Source organism: Macrotis lagotis, chromosome X, assembly GCF_037893015.1.
Source record: "Macrotis lagotis isolate mMagLag1 chromosome X, bilby.v1.9.chrom.fasta, whole genome shotgun sequence".
NCBI classification, from domain to species: Eukaryota; Metazoa; Chordata; class Mammalia; order Peramelemorphia; family Peramelidae; genus Macrotis; species Macrotis lagotis.
Window position 1 is genome coordinate 132,498,352 of NC_133666.1, and position 21,508 is coordinate 132,519,859.

The window sequence follows — 21,508 nt, forward strand, 5'->3', positions numbered from 1 at the left end:
TTAAACATTTATTAAGTACCTCTCTATATTTAAGTCAACTGTAGTAGGTACTAGAATTCAAAGATAAAAATGAGGCAGTCTCTGCCCTCAAAGATCAATACCTTTATCTCTACAACATCTGTATGAAAAAGAAACTACTTCCTTATTCACATTCTACAGATGAAGAAACTTATACCCCCAAAATCTAAGTGACATAACTTAAATTACATAGATAGCAAAATTGCCATAACTAATCTTCAATTTGCACTGCTACTGCAAGATCAGGAAACTTTATTTATTTATTTATTTATTTGTTTGTTTATTTGTTATTTAAAATGAACAAATATGACAACCAGATATTTTAAAATTTATATTTTATATTTATACGAATCTGGTTAATTTTAAATTACGTAGTTGATACATCATAACTGATTCGGAAACAGTTTAACTTACAGGTAATTTTTGTTACTTTCAGTTGGAAAAATTGGTGTTTTTTTATTAAAGAATGAGATTTAATCTGAAAATCTATGCATAGAATCAGTTTTATAATATGCCTTGACTTTGTCAAATGAGAATAATTTATTAGCTTTCCATCATATGTTTAGACTATCTACGTGCCCTAAGAAATTGGCATTTGCACTTGTTTAGAAATCCAATGTTGTTTTGAGACTTTGTTGACAGACTAATCGATTAAAAAGTAGCCATTACCAAACTAAGACTTTTATCATAATATGATGGCTATCAGATCTGTTAAGTAATCTCAATTTCTAAAACAATACTGGAGTACATGGGAAAGAATTTATTTTAGCTATTCAGTGCTGTGAATCATAATTTTTCAACTTTTCCTCAGACATCTTGTCCCACACATAGTCTTAAGTAGTGCTCAGATCACATTTTTTGCTTTGTTAATTTTTGTAGGTTGCTTTTTTGTTTTTAATCCTTTGGTTCTTTCGTCTTTATTTGATAATTACAAATTCTAGTTCTATCTGAAATGTTCTAATCGTATACAATTTATAAGTCTCCAAGTGTAAAAAAAAAATATGCCTTGCATACCTAAAAACTTTTCAGGAAAAATGTACATTCTAAATCATGTTGGTCCCCCCCCCCCCAAATTTGGTCACTTAATCAGAAATTTCTGTTGTGGTTTTTTTGTGTGTGGTTTTTTTTTTGTTTTTGTTTTTGTTTTTGCAATGCAATGGGGCTCCATGACTTGCCCAGGGTCACACAGGTAATTATTAAGTGTCTGGAGCTGGATTTGAACTCAGGCCTTCCTGCCTCCCAGGGCCAGTGCTGTATTCACTGTGCCACCTAACTGCCCCACTTAATCAGAAATTGTAATCCTCAAGATCAGAGAACATGTATCTTCAAATCTAATGGTTTGTCCTCTGAAAAACAAGTTTTCCAGACTTTTTTAAAAAAACATTATAAATTTTTTTAAAAAAATTTACCTCATTCATAAATTTTTAAAAAAGTTGATTCTTGGGGGGCAGCTGGGTGGCACCTGGGTGGCACAATGGATGCAACACAGGCTCTGCAATCAGTTCAAATCCAGCCTCAGACACTTAATAATTACCTAGCTGTCTAACATTGGGTAAGTCACTTAACCCCATTTGTCTTGTAAAAACCAAAATTTGATTTCATTTCTTAATTATGTCAATGTTTTTGACACAAAAATACTCCATAACAACATAACTTTGTAATCCATTTAAACAAAACTTAACAATTTACAATGAAGAAACAAGACTGTTCAAATACCTTGCCATAGCTTGATCCAAAGTAGTTCTGTTTTTTAGAGCAAAGACCCAAGCATTTTTTAATGAGATTTTTTTTAAAAAAGAAAACCATGTTAACAAAATTAATTTATTTTATTTAAGCGAAGAAAAACATTTTAGAGAAAACTGAAAAAAAGTTCACATATAAAAACAAACCCTTATTCATAGAAGTTCATTTTAAATGGAGGGCCAGTCAGAGATCTCCTGTATTGTTGACTACCAGTGTAAGTTTTGGTAAAAGGCATTTTCCCAGGGGTCTCAAGCCAAGTTCTGCACCTGGGGCTTAGCTGAAAGAAAGGAACTTGATCCTTTTCTTTGAAATATGTTTGTTTAGTGACAGGTAAGTGAAATCAGGAAATTGTATGATAACAAACATTTATTCCAATTTAAGTAAAGGAAAACAATAGGTTTTTTAAAAATACATTTATTGTTACTACTACTCTGTTAAAATCTCCTTTGTACACAGATGTTGAGTATACAAGTCTTTGACAATTTCAAATATCTTGTTAATCAATACACAAATAGAGTGGTATTTTGTTGTAGCTTTTTCAAAAGATATTAAAAATTCACTATTAAAACTTTATTATTACAACTAGGAAAAACTATAATTTTACTAAAAATATATAATTACTTTCACTCAAGATATTTTTGGATCAGTTCATTTTTAAATGGGATGTTTACTTGTGATAAGCTCGCATATATTTGTGTTTGTGTGTTTAATTTTTTATATAGTATTTATTTCATTTGCCTTAATGGTTACACATGTAATTAGATATTGTAAACTAAAGCTAAAAGTGGCATCTACTTTTTAAAAAACTGGATTTCCTCTTGTTTATATAATTTGATAGTCAATCAAGTTAACCAAACAGTTTTACTTATGTCAAGCCTAAAAGGCATTATTCTGGGATGAAAGGAAATCAGACAGAGTACTTGTAGGCAAATGATAATTTAAATAAAAATGGGAAGATAAAATTTAAAATAAAGAACAAAAACATGGACATATTTTAGTTTAAGTCTTTAGTATTTCTAGGCCTAATAGTCTCAGATCCAACTGCAGCCAATCCCCTATTCTATCACAGTTGTTTTGTTGGTTAAGGTTGATATTCCATCCATATTCTGGCCCTGTTACCATGAAAAGCACTAATTTGATGGGGACTGTCAGCATTTATTTATTATTGTGTAGCACAATATGTTTTCTTGTAAAGAAATGGGCAAAGCAAATAATTTTGTGCCCTCCTGCATTTTAAGAATTTAATCATCATAATTCTAGAGTTATTTTGAAAGCAAGTAAGTGACATTGAAAATAATTAGAATGCCATATATAGATCAAAAAGACCCAAATCTGAATCCTGCTTCAAACACTTATTAGCCATTTTCCAGCAAGATATATACCTTCTGTCCACCTCACTTTCCTTATCTGGGTATATTATACAACCGGCTTCACAGCATTGTTGGGAGGATCAAATCAAATGAGATGATATTTTTAAAGCACTTTTGAAATTTTAAAACATTATGTAAATAGCAGATATTACATTTTTAGAATAGAATTCTAGAGCGCTCATATTATATAGTCTAATTTTATGGAAGAAAATAAACTTTAGTAATTTACCCAAACTGGGTAAACTGAAATTTAGAATCCAAACATCCAAAATCCTAGTCCAGTAATTCCCACCCCCAACTCTTATTGTCCTTCAGTCAATCAGTAGCATTTATTGAACCACTATAATAATGATCATTAAGTCATAGAATTTTAAACTGGAAAACTCATTTTATTGATGAAGAATCACTCTTAGAGAGATCGTGACTTTTTGGGGATTGTATGACTTAAACTAAGCTCTGTCATATGATTTTTAAATGCTTAATTTTATAACTTGCACATTTTTTATAGAGCCATTATATGGAGCAGTTGCTTTGTTGTGTACAAGCATTAATCCATGTAGGTCAGGAAGATTGCAAAGAATCAAGTTTGCAACTCATGGAAGTTTTGGTGACAGTCATGGCTGTCTCAGGTGCTGCAGGTCTTCGAGAAAAGGTAAGTTTAATTGAGAATTCCTTTCATTGCCTCTTGACAAGATGAAACTTAGTACAAGAAAGATGATTATTTCTCCAAATGAAATGGAACTATCCTATAAATCTTTCCCGATCTTGAGTTTCTAGCCTCAGGCACACATGACTCAAACTGACTAGCAAAGATTAAAGAATTTAGAACATTTGGAATGAGTCACTCACGATATGGCTTTAGGGTATGCATAGAATTTTATATAGCCTTCAACTGCCAATTTATTTTAGTATCTAAGAGTGAAGACAAAATTAAATTGGATTCTTAATTTTGGAGTCTTTTGCATTTAGAAGCATGCAAAAAAAAGAGGTACCATAAATTTGATTCTATATATTTAAGTTTTCCTTAAAAAAAGAAAAAATACTTACATTTGTAGCTGAATGTCTCGAGAGGAAATTGATACTATTATTTCCCCATTCAATTCTGACCTGGATTTACAAAATAATTTTTTCCTCCATTGTTTATATATGTGTATATGGATATATAGGCAAACACACACACCTGAACTTCCTCTAGACTTGAATTAATTCAGTCAAAATCAAAAGATTTACTAGAATGAGATGTTATTTTCCCTGTTTTAATCATTTGCTGTTTTCAGACTGAAAAGCATATTTTTCTCTCTGTTGGTTTTTTCCTTCATTTCCTGATTGACCTTAGGCAATTCTTCTCTGAAAACTAGTTTGTTCTGCTATTAGCAAGACAAAGTGAGACCTTCCCATAGAATTTATAAGACCTTTTGTGCCCAAAGTGGAACTTTGTATTTTAGGAATCTTATTGCATTCTCTCACCTGTTTGGTACCTGTTTTAACTTTGTTTCATTTCTGTTTTTACAAAAAAATCTTCCTATAGGGCATATGTCTTAGGAGACAGGTTGTCACTGATAGGGCCATAAATACTGGCAAAAGATAGGCCCTGTAAATATAGGATGCCTAGCAGCAATAGAGAAGGAAGTTGAACAGCCATCAAATTAAGAAGCAGGTTTTGAAAAACAGACTGTGTGAGGCCACCAAGGAGTTACCATTTGGGTGACTCCTAATACTTCCTAATATTCTTAAACCTTGAGGGAAAAGAGGAAAAGATAAAAGTTAAAAGGAAGCCTCCTTTATCAGTTGGACATCTTTAATGCATTGCCTCTGGCTTTAGATACTGACTTAAATCCTTTTTTACTTTAGAGTCCAGGAAGAGGTGAAAGAACTAAATAAAGGGGGGAAAAACTCACTTTGGCGAATTTGTTTAGTGTTTTTAGATGAAAAATTTTTTAAATGTAGCCTTCCCTATTTTCTTAAATGTATGAATTCTTGGTGGGGTGTTTGGTTTGAATGTTTGGTTTTTGGTGGTGAGAAGAACTGAGGTGCCCCCATCCTTTAAAAAATGACAATTTTCTTCTTGTAGTTAGTTTTGAGTAAAAATACTGCATACTACAATACCATCCCATAAAGAATTTCTTTTTTCTTGAATTTGGTTTTTTATTCTGAATTGAAACAATAACAGGCATTTTCCAGACATCTGGCAGAATCCAAAAAGAGAATTCTCTATGAAACTACATTCATTTATAATACATTCTATACATTCAGATAGCTAGGTGTTGAAATAAATAGAACAGGGCTGCTAGGTGGCTCAGTGGATAAAGCACCAGCCCTGGAGTCAGGAGTACCTGGGTTCAAATCTGGTCTCAGACACTTCATAATTACCTAGCTGTGTGGCCTTGGGCAAGCCACTTAACCCCATCTGCCTTGCAAAAACCTAATGAACAAATAAATAAATAAATAAATTGAACATCAAGCCTGGAGTCAGAAAGACATGAGTTTAAAACAGACCTCAGACACTTAATTAGCTTTGTAATCCTGGCAAGTCACTTAATCTGTTTGCCTCAGTTTCCTCATCTGTAAAATGACCTAAAGGAAATGACAAAACATTCCATTCTCTTTCCCAAGTAAACCCTAAATGAAATCACAAAAAATTGGACACAACTGAGCAAACTTTCAAAACTGTCTTGCTTGTCTGTACTTCTTCCTAAACTTACATCCTTTTTTGCATATATTAAAAAAAAAGTGACCCTCTACATTTGGATCATTGTTGCCGCCCTATCCCTCTGCCTACTTCAATTAACCAAGAGAAAGGAAGAATGGGTAAAAATCTCTTATTTTCTTTTTTTTAGTTTTTTTTTGCAAGGCAGATGGGGTTAAGTGGCTTGCCCAAGGCCACACAGCTAGGTAATTATGAAGTGTCAGAGACCAGATTTGAACCCAGGTACTCCTGACTCCAGGGCTGGTGCTTTATCCACTGAGCCACCTAGCTGCCCCTAAAAATCCCTTTTAACAAATAAAGGTAGTCAAAGGAAATCAAATTCACACCCTCCACTCAAAATGAATATATCTTTCTGTTCCTTTTGTCCATCACCCCTCTCTGTCTGAGATAAGTAGTATGCTTCATTGAGGGTCCTCATGGTTTTTCTTTGCTTTGATCAGAGTTCTTGAGTTTCTCAAGCTGCTTGTCTTTACAATTTTGCTGACTCGTTCTGCTCTCTTCATTCTGTCAGTTCATTACATTACCCAGTATTTTCTGAAGTTGTCTTTGTCATTTCTTCTTCTTTTATATGCATTTATCACAGTTTGTTCAGTCATCATTCCCTAGTGGTCTAAGAGGTAATCTAAGGCACACTCTTAGATTTTAATTCTTCCCTTCAGGATCTGAAAGCTTGTTTTCCTTGTGACCATTACCTTCCCACTGTTATGCTTCCTCTTAATTCACCCTCTTCCCTATCCCTTCTTGTTTATCTTTATATTTTGATGTATTTCTAGACTCATGTGAGTTTGTGTGTTCAATCCCTTTTTGTCCCTTTCAGATAAAGGTGAGGTTCATCTGATGCCTGCTCTTCCCACCCTTTCCATATTTATGTCATCTTCTCACTTGTCTCATTTATGAGAAATACCAAATTTCATCTTTTTGTCTTTGTTTCTTTACTAATACATTCCTTCCTCCCTTTACCATTTTTAAAAAATTTTATTTATTGAAAGCAATGGGGTTAAGTGACTTGCCCAAGGTCACACAACTAGGCAATTATTAAGTTTCTAAGTTCTATTTGAACTCCAGTCCTCTTGACTCCTAGGCTGGTGCTCAATCCACTGCACCATGTTGTTGCCGCTATCCCTTCTTTCCCTGACCTCCATTTTTCTTATTTAATTCCCTCAGTATCCTTCAAAGACATGTTCTGATGCATTATATATTTCTACTTCTTTAAAAATATTAGCATAAGCTCATCACATGTTCTTTCCTCAAATTTACCTTTCTAGGATTCTTTTGTATTTATGTTCCAAAATTCCTATTTACCCTTTATCTCCTATTTAAGTTTGATCTTCTCACCTGAAATACTGATAAGTCCTCTAGTCCTTTAAATCTTTTTTTTTTTCTCCTATTAGATTATACTCAACTTTTCAGGGTAGGTTGTAAGTGATATCTTTTCCCTTTTGGAATAATTCGTTCCAAGATTTCTTATTTATAGTAGAAACTGCTAGGGCTTGTGTGATTCTGCATGTAGTTCTTTGGCATTTGAACTGCTTCTTTCTGGATATTTACAGTAGTTTTTTTCTTTGCTATAGGAGCCCTGTGATGTTCCTGGACCCTTTCTTTTTAGGGAGTATTTGTCATAGGTTTCCTCTTCTGAATGCCAAATACTTTTTCCTCCACACTCAGCACACAAATAACTAATGTTTAATAAGGTATAAACTATAGAAATTGCCTGTCTAATTAATGGTGGAAATTTAGGTGGACTTTGTGAATCTTAATTCTAGTTCTCTCAATAATATGTTAAGATTGAACCTCATTAAACATTATTATGTGGCATTTTTCCTCTTTACATTTTCCCAGACTTCTTTAAATTCTAAATGATGAATTTATATATTGTCCAAAATAAGTGATAAATAATATATAAATTATTTTAATATGATATACATATATTTGAATCTTATATTTGAATTTCATATATTCACGATAGTATAAACGTTCTTACAAATTCAAAAATTGGTGGGAAAATTACTTGGATGAAATAAGGAGATGGAGAAAGCTTTATGGAAGAAGATAAGATTTTAATTAATTCAACACATTTTTTTAAAACTTTAAATTCATATATATGTAAATGAAAAGCAGAAAAATTATGTGCAGGTTATCTGGTGACAGAATTTTAAATTTTGTAGTGTTTACTCTAAATATACAATGAAAACACCATAAGAATATCATATTTCTGGGAAATGTTTCTAAAATCTCAGAACTAGATTATAACAGAACAGTAAATCAGAGTAATAGCTACTCACATACAAACTACCTACTTACATACAAAATTTAGTGGATTGATAAATTCAGTTTTGTTGGGAATGCTAAGTTATGCAGATGTTTAAAATAATACTTAAGGAAATAAAATTTTGCAGTAGTATATATGAGGGAGCTAGGTGGTCTACCTCTCTTCAGGTTGCCATATTGGCCAAATTTTGTAGAACTGTAATGCTCTAAGATGGACAAGTAATTTTTAAATGTTTCTGTGGAGGATGACTATTCATTTTAAATTAAATTTTTATTTATATCTTTTCATTAATCACTTAAATTTCCCTTTGTATTCAACCCCCCCTCTCCCCACCTCCAGAAGAGATATCCCATATAATGAAGAATTTTCTTTTAAGAAAAAAATAGGAAGAGGAAGAAAAGAATAATCCAGAAAACCAGTCATTGTATCAGAAAAATTATGCCATGTTCAATTTATTCTTTGTAATTTAGCAACTTGTATTTTAGGTTTTTTGTGGTAGTGGTCTTGACCATTTACATTTTTGCAGTCACTATGTATATTGTTTTCTTGACTCTGCTTTACTGTATTCAGTTCATGTGAGTCCATGCTTCTCTAATCATCATGTTTGTTATTTCTTTTGCGGTTATTGTTTCTTACACAGTAATTTTCCACTTCGTATATGTATATAACTATGTTTAGCCTTTCCCCAGTCAAAGGGCACCTATGTTGTTTCCAGTTCTTTGCTATCCCAAAAAGTGCTGCTATAAATATTTTGTTGTTTGTGAGGTCTATACCTCCTTAGGGTATAAGCCTAGCAGTGGAACAGCATGATTATTCCTGCGAAGCCACATGGTGTAGTGAATAGGACACAGGACTTAGTGTCAAAAAGACCTGAGTTTAAATCCTGCTTCAAACATTTAATAGCTGTGTGATCCTGATAAAATCCCTTAACCTCTCTGGGCTTTGGTTTCCACATCTGTTAAATGAAGGAGTTGGACTGGATGATCTTTGAGAACCCTTTCAGCTATAAATCTATACTCCTAAATTCTTTGGCTATAGTCTTTCTAGTTCTTTATGTAAATGTAAGTAATTTGTGAAAACCTAAATACATTCTTATGTGTTTCAAAAAGATGTGACTACATTGGAATATTCCCTAATCATAAAAATTGGTACTAATGTATTTTTATATTTAACAGGTTCAGGAGACAATGAACTTATTAGCTCTGATGCAGAAATCTGATGGGACCCTGGATCTCTATCAGCAGCATATGGACCATCTTATGGAATGGCTTACTTTAACACATCAGGATTGGAACTGTCATTCAGTTGAACTACTACAATTTGAAGTGATTGTAACTCAGTCAGGTAAGCTTCCCCCTCCAACACCCAAATGATTATTATATGTATGTAAGACTAGAGGATGTCAAGAAATAAATTAAGTGTTCGTGGAAGTTTTATAGGCATGATTTATATTAATTCTGTTTAACATTTGTGAACCTCTCAAGAAAAAAAGCTTTTTATTTGTGATGATTATCTAACCATTTTATCAGATGGAAGTGTACCTTTTAAAAATATCACTTGTTTCATGCTGAAATTTTATTCCTGTATTTTGAAAAAATGAAGAATGGAATAAATTTAATGTACTTTTCTATCATGATCTATGCCTTAGATACATATTTCTGATGTTAATCCTTGAGAATCCTTTTATTTCCTTAAGTATTATTTTAAACATCTGCATAACTTAGCATTCCCAACAAAACTGAATTTATCAATCTACTAAATTTTGTATGTAAGTAGGTAGTTTGTATGAGTAGCTATTACTCTGATTTACTGTTCTGTTATAATCTAGTTCTGAGGTTTTAGAAAGAAAGAAGATTGACAGCGGGTAGAGAGTGGCTATTAAAACCACTTCGAATCTCTGCAAAATTCAAAATCAAAGAACAAGACAAAGAAAATTCTTAATGTGGAACTTTTAAAACATGATAGAAGATATCTACTTAAATTTTCATTTAAGTGTCAAATATCTCTATAAAGAAAAACATGTGGTAAGGAAAAGGAATGGTTACTGTTAACTGGAATTCCTAGAGAAGAAATAGTATCTGGTAGTCATCTTGTTTTTTTTTAAATTTTATTTATTTAAGGCAATGGGGTTAAGTGACTTGCCCAGGGCTACACAACAAGACAATTATTAAGTGTCTGAGGCCGGATATGAACTCAGGTCCTCCTTAATTCAAGGCTGCTCTATCCACTGAGTCATGTAACTGCCCCTGGTACAGTCTTTGAAGGTTTGGTAGGTAGGACATGGGTAAATGAATGAATCAGTCAGTCAACAAGCAGTTATTAAATTCTCTCATGTGCTAAGCACTGGACTAGTTCAAGCCAAAAAAGGACAAAAATCATTCCTAATACAGGTGAACACAGGCTTATAGAGTTACAAAAAGCTATATTCAGGATTGAATATAGTTAAATGTCTTATCTATTGGAGAGAAAATCTAGATAAGTATTCTTGATTAAAATCTAAATTGGTAGGAAAAGATGGAAATTACTGTATAGCAATTTCTGTGTTTGAAATTATAGGAACACAGTAAAATTTATCAGGAAATGGTTTAATCCTTGATTATAAAAGTCAGAGACTTTTAAAGAGTTGTTGTTTGTCCTTCATTCTTGAAGAAGACCATCTTATGAGGGAGGTGTCATGACATGCAGTTGAATTTGAGTGAGGGGATTCTGTGCTAAGTCAACAGCCTCACTTTATCCTCTGGAGTTATCTGGGTCCAATGGCCAGATATGAAGGAGGATGGCTTGGAGATGGTCCTGGATATGAGTCGGTCAAGGTTAAGTGATTTGCCCAAGGTCACACAGCTAATTAGAGTCAAGTTCTAAGGTCAGATTTGAACTCAGGTCTCCTGACTACAAGGCTCATGCTCTGTCTACTTCCACCTAGCTGTCCACTTAGCACTTAGCAGTTGAACAAGCTTCCAGTGATTATGATTTATTATTATTATTGTTATTATTATCCCTTTGCTTTTAAAACTATTGGTTTCTTTCTTTTTGTATTATTGCAATCACTATGTTTCATACTCAGTTTCTAAAAATTGATTCCAGTTCCCATACACGATCCATTGCTGGATCCAACATGTCTTTTCTAGAGTATAACTCCTCAGGAAGTAGTAACTAAAGGCTGATTCTGAATTTGCATCTTAGATAACATTTCTAACCAATAAACCAATGTGAGAAGAAAAAAAATAATTCAGTCAAGGAACTAGCTATGTTGAAACTTAGTACAAATTCGACTAGCTTTCTCTAAAGAGCCCATCTTCAAACTATAGTTGCCTAGATGATTTTTGTAAAAACTGATTTGTGTTTATATTTATAGCCTGGAATCTTCACTTTGAGTTTGTAAATGAAAAGAAAAATTTTTAAAATGTCATAATTGAATTTTGTGTTTTTTATTTTGGGGGGGGTTTTGGTTTTTACAAGGCAATGGGGTTAAGTGACTTGCCCAAGGTCACACAGCTAGGTAATTATTAAGTGTCTGAGTGGGTCCTCCTGACTCCAGAGTTGTTGTTCTATTCACTGCTCCACCTAGCTGCCCCCAGAGAATTTTATTTTTAAAATAAATTTTTTATAAAATAAAATAGAATTTTTATTTTTAAAAGTTGTACCTATTTTCTTTTAATTTCTATATAATCTGAAGTACCATACAGTTAAGTTCCCTGCTTATATTAATTCTATTTAATACCATATATTCATCACATAGTAAGTGTTTAATAAATGCTTGTGTGATTGGTCAGAGCATTTTTAAATGTTTTTATAAGCAATCTACATGGGACTCTATTGATAAGGTAATTTTTTTTTCTCTACTTTGCCAATTTTCTAGATTATGAAAATCTTCAGTAGTTTACCTAATTGAATACAAGGAACCAAAAGCAACCTGTTCTATTTGATATCTCTTTTCCCAATGGACGGAATTAATAAAGCACTTCAGTTTTAATGTCCCTTTTGGAATTAAAAAAAATTAAAATTAATATTTATCTACTTAAAATTATAACAGCATTTGCAATTATTGATGATTTTAAAAATATTTTATTTTATTTATTTTATTTTAAAATTTTTTCTCAATTCCATAAAGATAAAATTCCAATTTTTATTTTACTTTCATTACTCAAAATTTATTCAAAACAATCTTTAAATATACATGAAGGTTTGCATAAATAAGTAGTTAAGATTTATGAGTAGAATCTAATATAATAATTTATATTTGTTTAATCCTTTAAGATTTACAGCACTTTGCTTACAACAAAAAGGTGACATTCACAGAAACTTGTCTCTAGTCCCATGCATATTTATTTTGTTTTGACTTTTCATTGTAAATAAAACTCTTTAATAAGCACTGGGAGAGTAATACCATCTGAAATTCTCTTCTTCCTCTGAGGGAAAAATTTCTAGGTGTTGCCTGATATATGTTGCTAAAAGAAAATAAATCATCAAAATTTTGAGCAAACACTTGTCATTTCAACATGCTGATGATAGCCTCTTGTCTATGTTTTTTTTGCTCATCTGTTATAATTCCTTTGAACATAATTCTCATTTTCTTTTCATTCCTACACATGGCACCTTATTTAATTATGCTACTCCTTTTAATGCCTCATTTTTTCATTTTGAACTCTGATTCAAATGTTTTGAGTTGATTTTTTTAGGTTGTTTTTTTTTGCAAGGCAAACGGGGTTAAGTGGCTTGCCCAAGGCCACACAGCTAGTTAATTATTAAGTGTCTGAGACCAGATTTGAACTCCTGACTCCAAGGCCAGTGCTTTATCCACTACGCCACCTAGCCGCCCCTGAGTTGATCTTTAAAAGACAGAATTTTCATTTATAGCATATTTCATTCAATATATCATTGGATATAGATTTAAAATATTTTTAGCTGAACTCACTTTAATTGGGTAAACCTTTCGTTCTTAAATGAAAACTTATTGGCATAGTATATAGCAAAAGAAAACAAAAAAAACCCAGAAATTATTTTGTGAAAATGAATTTCCAGATACTAAATATCATTTCTGTTATTTAGAATCTCAGTAGCCTAGAACATTTTATTTTATTTTATTTTGGCAAGGGAATTTTGGGGTTCAGTGACTTGCCTAGAATCATACAACTATGAAGTGTCAAGTGTCTGAGACTAGATTTGAATTCAGGTCCTTTTTTATCTCTACCTTAGATCAAGCACAGCTAGTGCATTTGAACAGCTTGGGGTGGTTACTCTAAACTGACATATTTCACATTTCCTTAGAGCTGCTTCAATTCTTGCTCATAGAGCAAGCACCATCTCTGATACCTTGCTGGATGGTCCTGTGCCAGTGTTTCTGCTGCATATTCCACTGTTCTTAAGTGAGACCTTTAGGATGTCCCAGTATTATTTCATGAGTACAATATTCTGTTTTAAATTGTCTTCAGCTACTTTTACTGGGAAAATACTCAAGCATCCTCAAAGCAGGGAATTATAATTAACTAGAGACAAAAATATTCTACTAATTTTTTAAGTTTAATCACCTCTTCCCTTTAAGCCCATTATATACATAAGTCAAGAAAACATTTATTACTCTTTTAGATTTCTTTATCAGTTCTGTCATAAATAATAATAATAAATATAATTTATGACATCTTTTAGGCTGAAATCTTCTAGGTAATATAGAAAATATAAATTACCAAACTACTAAAACAACTTTTTCAATATGTTTTCCAGGTCCTGTATTAGGTAAAGCCCTTAATTACTTTATTCCTATCATTAAGACTTGTCTTCAACCAACCAAAGATCCACAAATGCGCCTTAAGCTCTTCACAATCTTATCACAAGTGCTTTTAAAAGCAAACAGTACTGTGGATTCTCAACAGTAAGTATCTTCTTACTTTATGCAAGTCCCCATATAAATGATTGAAAAATGATGATAGAGCATTTATGAAGTTCTTACAGTGTTCCTGTCATATGTAAGGCCAAATGCTAGAGATAAAAATATAAATGCAACATACCACTACTATACATCCCTTACTTTAAGGAGCTCACCTTTTGTCAGTGGGAAACAACACATAAAGGAGAACTGGGTGGGTAGGGAGGCCTGAAGGGAGGGGTTGCAGAATTTTTCCGAAATGGCCAAGAAGTGATATACAGGTCTCATTCTAGACAAGATAAATTGCAAGTAGCAAAACAGCATTGCATGGGAGAGGCAGGATTCTTTTGGAAGGGAGGGTGAGAAGAATGAGGTGGTTGATGAGAGAGCACACAGCATAGCTTGAAAACAGCAGGTAATTTTAATCCATATTATGTGTCCTTGTGATTTATAAAAGAAGATGAGAATTTCAAAATACTATATGATCTTCATAGTTATTTAGTATTAATAGTAAATAGTGTATAGTAATAGTAAAAATTTACTATTGGATGAAATTATTTTAAATAATGAATCATGGAATTATTCCAGTGTGGTCATTAAATGAAAAAATTTTTGAATGTATTCATTTTAATGATGTATCTATTAAATATTCTCATTTTGTAATGACCTTGTCGTACTTTTACAAACTAAGTAATTAGTACTTTTTTTACTATTAAATATTGCCATATATTAATATGCTGTAAATGATGTCTTTATGTAGTTATCTTAATCCCATTAATTTGAAGAACTTTCTTAAAATGTGTTTCCATTTATGGGAAGTAATAAAACATATAGAGAAAAATAAGACAAGTATAATATAGAAAAAAGAAAAAATGATCTTAGGGTATTGATATAGACCAGTCAAAGCAATCTAAATATAAAATTATATAACCAAATGGAATTTGGAACTATTTTCCTATGAGTTGGTTTGATATGGTTTGTAGAATCTCCTAAGTAAGATCCATATTTACTCAGGGGAATTCAGCCAAATAATGCACAAAGTAAAAACCAAGTGAATGAAGAAAAAAATATAATAACTAACACTTATATAATGCTCTAAGACCTCCAAAGTACTTTAAGTAGAGTATCTCATTTGATCCTAATAGCCCTATAAGAGAATCTATTATTGTCACCATAAAATTATACTAACATGGATTTTGGGTGCGGAGTGAGCCCTGGGAGAAAGCCTTCCAGGGTTCTCTGAAATTTAATCCAAAACATGGATATCAGACCAAATCATACAATTTATATCAACAATATGAATGATAAAATCAAAAAATAACTGAAGAGATCATTGTATGCACTCTTTTCTCAGTTTGGCCATGTAGTGGATATTGTGGCTTTAAAAACTATGAAGATGAGAGGACAAGCATTTGTTATATTTAAAGAACTTGGTTCATCTACTAGTGCTTTGAGACAGTTACAAGGCTTTCCATTTTATGGTAAACCAATGCAAATTCAGTATGCAAAAACAGACTGATATAATCTTTAAAATGCGGGGCACTGATGAGGAAAAGAAAAAAGAAAAGAAAAAGGCAAAATCTCTGGAGCAAACTGCTAATGCTGCAAACAAAAAGCCTGGTCAGGCTACACCAAATTCAGCTAACACCCAAGGAATTTCAACTCCAAATCCTCAGGTGCCTGACTACCCATTGAATTATATTTTATTCCTAAATAACTTGCCAGAAGAGACTAATGAAATGATGTTATCTATGCTGTTTAATCAGTTTCCTGGTTTCAAAGAAGTAAGATTGGTACCTGGGAGACATGACATTGCTTTTGTGGAGTTTGAAAATGGACGGGCTGGTGCTGCCAAAGATGCCTTACAAGGATTTAAGATCACACCATCCCATGTCATGAAGATTACATATGCCAAGAAATAGCTTTTTGGACTTTATTTAAATGACTTTTTGTTTATGGCTCCTGTCCTTTATTTTCAAAAGATACAATTCAGAAATTTTGAAGAGCTTTCTGAGGGCAATACTAAAAGTAGTAAAACATTCTGGGTAAACTTTTTGAACTGAGATTCTCCAGTGTTCCTTACAAATCTGGGGTACAACGGGGCGTCTAGGTGGCTCAGTGGATAAAGCACCTGCCCTGGAGTCAGGAGTACCTGGGTTCAAATCTGGGGTACCACAACATGCAACAGACATTTTGTACAATTAAAACTTTCTTGTATTCAAAAAAAATATACTAACATTGAATTTTGTCAGATATCCCATTAGTGAATAGATATTCATAAAGATAATAGTCTAAAATGGGCAGTTGCATTGATGATCTTCAGGACACAGTTATTATAGTCCTAGTATTACTTTATTTAAATATAATAATTACTTTCTAGTTATTGTGCTTTTCTGAACTTAAAGAAAGTTTTTTGAATTGTGCCAGATTAAGAAATTCAACTTAAAAACAAGACTACACTTCTGCAAAGTAATCATTTTAAAAATTGAAGTAGCTTTCCAAGATTTTGAGTAATTTAAATTAAAGTTGTTTTAGAGAAATTTTAATTGTATTTGAATGCAGAAAAGGAAAACTTAAAGGAAATTTTATTTTGCCTTTTAGGATGATAAAATAAGCACAAAATAGTTGCCTAGGAATTAATTATAAATTAGTAAAAATTTTGGAAAGCAATCTGGCAAGTTTTTTGAAAGTAATACCTTTTGACCCAGTTATGGGGAAAATTTCCTGAGAGTATTATTCAGGAATTAAATAAGCTTTTATTAAGTGCCTATTATGTGCTAGATAAGAGTTGTGAAGGACAAATGAAAATAGTCCTGATCCCACATTCTACTAGAGACTGAAGTTACTCCCTTGAAGAAAGTAAGGCATCATAAGAGGCAAAAGTGAGGAGGAAGTATATTCTAAGCCCAGGGAACAGACAGCCTATGTGAAGGTACAGAGATGGAAAATAGAATACCAGATTCAAGTGGCATAATAGGCCAATCTAACTGATTCACCTAGTATAAGAAAAGGAGTCATTTGGGATATCTGAGATTTTATTGCCATGTCTATAATTGTAGATATCAAATTATAAAGGAATTTAGATGCCAAGCTGAAGAATTTGTACTTTAACCAAGAAATAGTTAAGGAGACACTGAAGATTTTGGAATCTTAAGTCTTTTCTGTTTAGACTTTAGTCATGTAATTCTTTGCTCTAGAGATAACATTCAATGATTTTCTTGTCAAGCTATATGTTTAGGAGGAATAAGGCAGGGAACATAGGAGTATCACGATCAGATTTGAGCCTTAGATTAACAAAAAGAAAGAACTTTGTTCAAAATTTACAATTTCAGAAATACTCGAAACAACCCTAAATATCCAAGCAAACATGTTCTACCATATTAATATTGTAAAATACTACAATGTGATTGAATATGAAGAATTATAAAAAAAATTTGGACTTTAGTGACACAATGTAAAGCAAAGAAGGCAGAACCAAGAACAGAACACTCATTTAACTAGGTTTTATAAAAGAAAAAAATGAACAGAAATGTTGTAAAAGCAAACAAACAAACAAAAAACAATGTAAGAAACCTCAAAGGAAGTGATTGACAACTTGTTCATCAATGCTATGTGAGAAAATTATCAATATGTAAAAAAGTAAGCTTGATTATGTTAAAGTTTAACTGATGACATCATATCCTAAAATTACTTCCCTGAAAGGAGATCATTTTATTTATTTATTTGTTTTTTTTTTTTATCAAATTCTCCTATTCTTTGGTCTTATAGTAATAACACAGCAGAATCACTTGCTCTCTTCTTTCACATGTAGACAATAACAAAAGACTAAGAGATGTTCTGCATGATGAATATTGGCCTTTTTCACATAGTGTATACATAGGATTATAAAGGAAATCTTAAGGCATTTTAAAAGGAACAAATTGTCCTATAAAACTCTAAAAATATCTAATAATTTATTTACATATTGAAATGGTTTAATTAGTAGAAATTTGACCCCATTTGTCCCTGTAAACAGAATCCTGGAGGACTTTCTACTTACAAGTAAATAAATCTTTTATGTTTACAACCTTTCTAAAAGTCTGATATTTAACCTTGTAAATAAGTAGACAATCAAATTCCAAAAAAAAAGTTATAATCATGCTGGTAAATGTTTTGCTTTTCCTTAATTCCTATATTATTTTCTGACTTCATTTTTCCTTCCAACTTTATTATTACATACATTCCCCTCAATACACTCCTCATGGCAGCCAAACTGGACTCCTTGCAGTGCCCAGAAGTCAGTTTTCTAATTCTGCTTCTTGCATATTCACAATGTCTCATGGCTAGAACAGGGTCTGCTTTTGTTCTTTAGCTTTTTCAAGACTGGGCTCTGGTGCTACCTCCTTCTTGCACTCTTCCCTCATCCCTCTAGTGGTTAATGACTCCTTAATTCATCTGGTACTTATCTTTCTGATGAGGTGGTCTAGTCCTGTGGTAAGAGCACTGGATTTGGAATTAGAGGACATGGGCTCAGATTCTGACTCCCACTGTATAACCTTGGACAAATTAATCAAACTCTTTGGACACCAAATTTTTTTTTTTAGGTTTTTGTAAGGCAAATGAGGTTAAGAGGCCTGCCCAAGGCCACACAGCTAGGTAATTATTAAGTGTCTGAGACTGGATTTGAACCCAGGTACTCCTGACTCCAAAGCTGGTGCTTTATCCACTACGCCACCTAGCTGCCCCAGACATCAGATTTTTTTCATCTGTATGAGAGGGTTAGATTGGAGGGCATTTAAGTTCCTTGCCAGTGCTAAATCTCTGATCTTATATCCCCAAGTTGACTAACCATGTACCTAAAGGTCAAATTCAGCCCACCACAAGTTCCTGTACTACAGCTACTAAGAATGATTACTCTTTGGATTTTATTATATTTTAAAATGTTACACCATTCTTTTTTATTTAGTTTTTGCAAGGCAGTGGTGGTTAAGTGGTTTGCCCAAGGCCACACAGCTAAGTAATTATTAAGTGTCTGAGACCAAATTTGAACTCAGGTACTCATGACTCCAGGGCCGGTGCTCTATGCACTGCACCATCTAGCTGCCCCTGTAAAACCATTCTTAAGGAGATCTCTGGTCTACCAACTCCTACCCTAAGAGAATGTACTTATTTAGAGCAGGATTTTTTTGTATTTACATCCTTCATATTTTATACCTAATAGATATTTAATAAATGAGGAAGTTGAATTGCTAGCACTTCAATCAGTTGATTTGATTGATGAATGAAATTCGAAGTATCTTTACTGAGGTAGTCTTTATGAGCACAGGATTTATCTAAAATCTGTAAATTTTTCAGCTCTTGCTATATAGTTGTATATTTTAAGTATTATAGATACTTTATAAATATTGGTAGAATTGAATTTCTTTGTATCCTTTATGCAGAATTGGTCTGGGTGGATGCTTTGTAGGATAAATATGTATTTATATTTTTAGATTTTATTTGTTGTTCTTATCCCACTTGCCACTACTGCCTTCTTACTTATGCCACATCTTTTACTTTAGAAATTGTGCCACATTTCTTTAGAACAGAAGAAACAATAGGAAAAGGACCAGGAACAAAAACAATTATTAGGGAGTCACCATTAGTGTCTTAACTCCTTAATCTCTGATTAAAAATTGAGAATTCATTGTCAGCCTTAATATTAAAAGTTTATTGCCTAGGTGACACAGTGGATAGAGCACTGGCCCTGGAGTCCGGAGTACCTGAGTTCAAATCCAGCCTCAGATATTTAATATTACCTAGCTGTGTGGCTTTGGGCAAGTCACTTAATCCCATTGCCTTGCAGGAAGGAAGAAGGAAAGAAAGATTTTATTGAAAAAGATTGCTTATCAAGTTGTAGTTTGAGTGATTAAAGAAATGATGCCATTCTGATGGATTTATTTTCTTCTGATATTAACATCTGATGCAAATATAATGACTAATTTTTTAAAAGACTGGTAGAAATTTTTATTTAGCAGTGTTTTCATTTTAGGACATTTCAGACCTAGACTCATTAATTCTTCCTTGTGTACATTTTTCTGTACACAATAGAACTCATTATTTGGAAGTAATATGCTTCCCCCCCCCCCCTACATTTTAGTTTAGATTGACAAGTTCTGATTTGCCTTATAAAAACAACTTCTTTGTTGCCTATGGATCTTTCTTCTTATAATGGTTTTCTCATGTTGGTTGACTTACTGGTTTTAAAAATAAGCCATTTATAGGAGCAGCTAGATGGCGCAGTAGATAGAACAGGAGTTCAAATCGAGCCTCAGACAATTAATAATTACCTAGCTGTGTGGCCTTGGGCAAGCCACTTAACCCCATTGCCTTGCAAAAAAAAAAAATAATAATAATAAGGCATTTAGGAAAAATAATTCCAAGAGAGCATATCATTTTGTAACTCAGCAAGAAACCATCATATGTTGCCATTAAACTTTGATACATTTCATCAAAATCATTTTGTAGAGACTACCTTAGAGAAATAAATTTTAAGCAATACAAAAACTTATTTAAATTTTTCTCTAGAAAAGGATAACCTAAAATGTATTGAAAAATTTTATTGAAAATCTGTAAATCATGTTAAACCTGGAAATCCTCAGTTTTGTGTGTTTTCGTTGTTGACTCTGAAATGTCATTGTCTGGGGAAGAGATACTAAAATCAAGAAAAGAAAGCAATTTAATAATTATCTAAATGTTTTTAAATGTGGTAAATTAAGTATGAAAGAAAGATTACCATCTTAATATTTAATAAATACAAGACATTTTTATATGTAAATGTAAATCAGTGTATGTGTAAATGATGTATATAAATCAATGATTTCTGAAATTTTTTCTTCCATAAATTTAAATCTTAAGATAATATCAAAAAAGAGAGAGAACATCTAGTGATAGAGTGAAATAAAGAGTTTATGCAGCAGGATCAACCCTTAAGACAAATTACTATAGTCATTGAAAGAATTTAAATGGGGAGAATTCAATTGATGCTAGGTGATATATTCTTTCATTAAAGAACATTTGAGGTGGCTAGGTGGAGCAGTGGATAAAGCACTGGCCCTGGAGTCAGGAGTAAGAGTTCAAATCTGGCCTCAGACACTTAATAATTACCTAGCTGTGGCCTTGGGCAAGCCACTTAACCCCATTTGCCTTGCAAAACAACAACAACAAAAACACTTTCCCCATTCCTAATTGCCAAATAACTCTTGGGTTCTTCCACAGCCTCAAAATAAGAAGTTTGTGGTTGAGGGCTCCTCTCCTGCACTGTCCACCTTCTCTTTTGAGTGGTCTTAAGAGTAGTCTTAGGAATTTGAATGGTTGGGTAGACATTCCTAAGAGTAGGCAACCTCTCAGAAGAAGCAGAATTAGTTTCCTTTCTTGACCTCTGGTAAGTATACTATTAAGAATTACATTCATTTATTCTATTTTTGCTTTTGCTAAGTATATTAATTTTTTTATTATGTTGCTTTTTTTTTCCATTATAAAACAACTGCTTACCTCATTTATTTGCTTTTGCATGATTT

The 21,508-nt window shown here is 32.6% G+C and overlaps 1 protein-coding gene and 1 pseudogene across 1 annotated transcript in view; both read left to right on the forward strand.

Moving 5' to 3' along the window:
* DNAAF5 (dynein axonemal assembly factor 5) overlaps window positions 1–21,508 on the forward strand; it is a 61,166-nt gene that overhangs the window by 32,010 nt on the left and 7,648 nt on the right. Inside the window, exons 7-9 of the mRNA XM_074207587.1 lie at window positions 3,640–3,783; window positions 9,283–9,451; window positions 13,829–13,976. Of these exons, the coding sequence (XP_074063688.1) occupies window positions 3,640–3,783; window positions 9,283–9,451; window positions 13,829–13,976 (461 nt within the window). The remainder of the gene's footprint in view (window positions 1–3,639; window positions 3,784–9,282; window positions 9,452–13,828; window positions 13,977–21,508) is intronic.
* Window positions 14,692–21,494, forward strand: LOC141502714 (U2 small nuclear ribonucleoprotein B'' pseudogene; annotated as a pseudogene).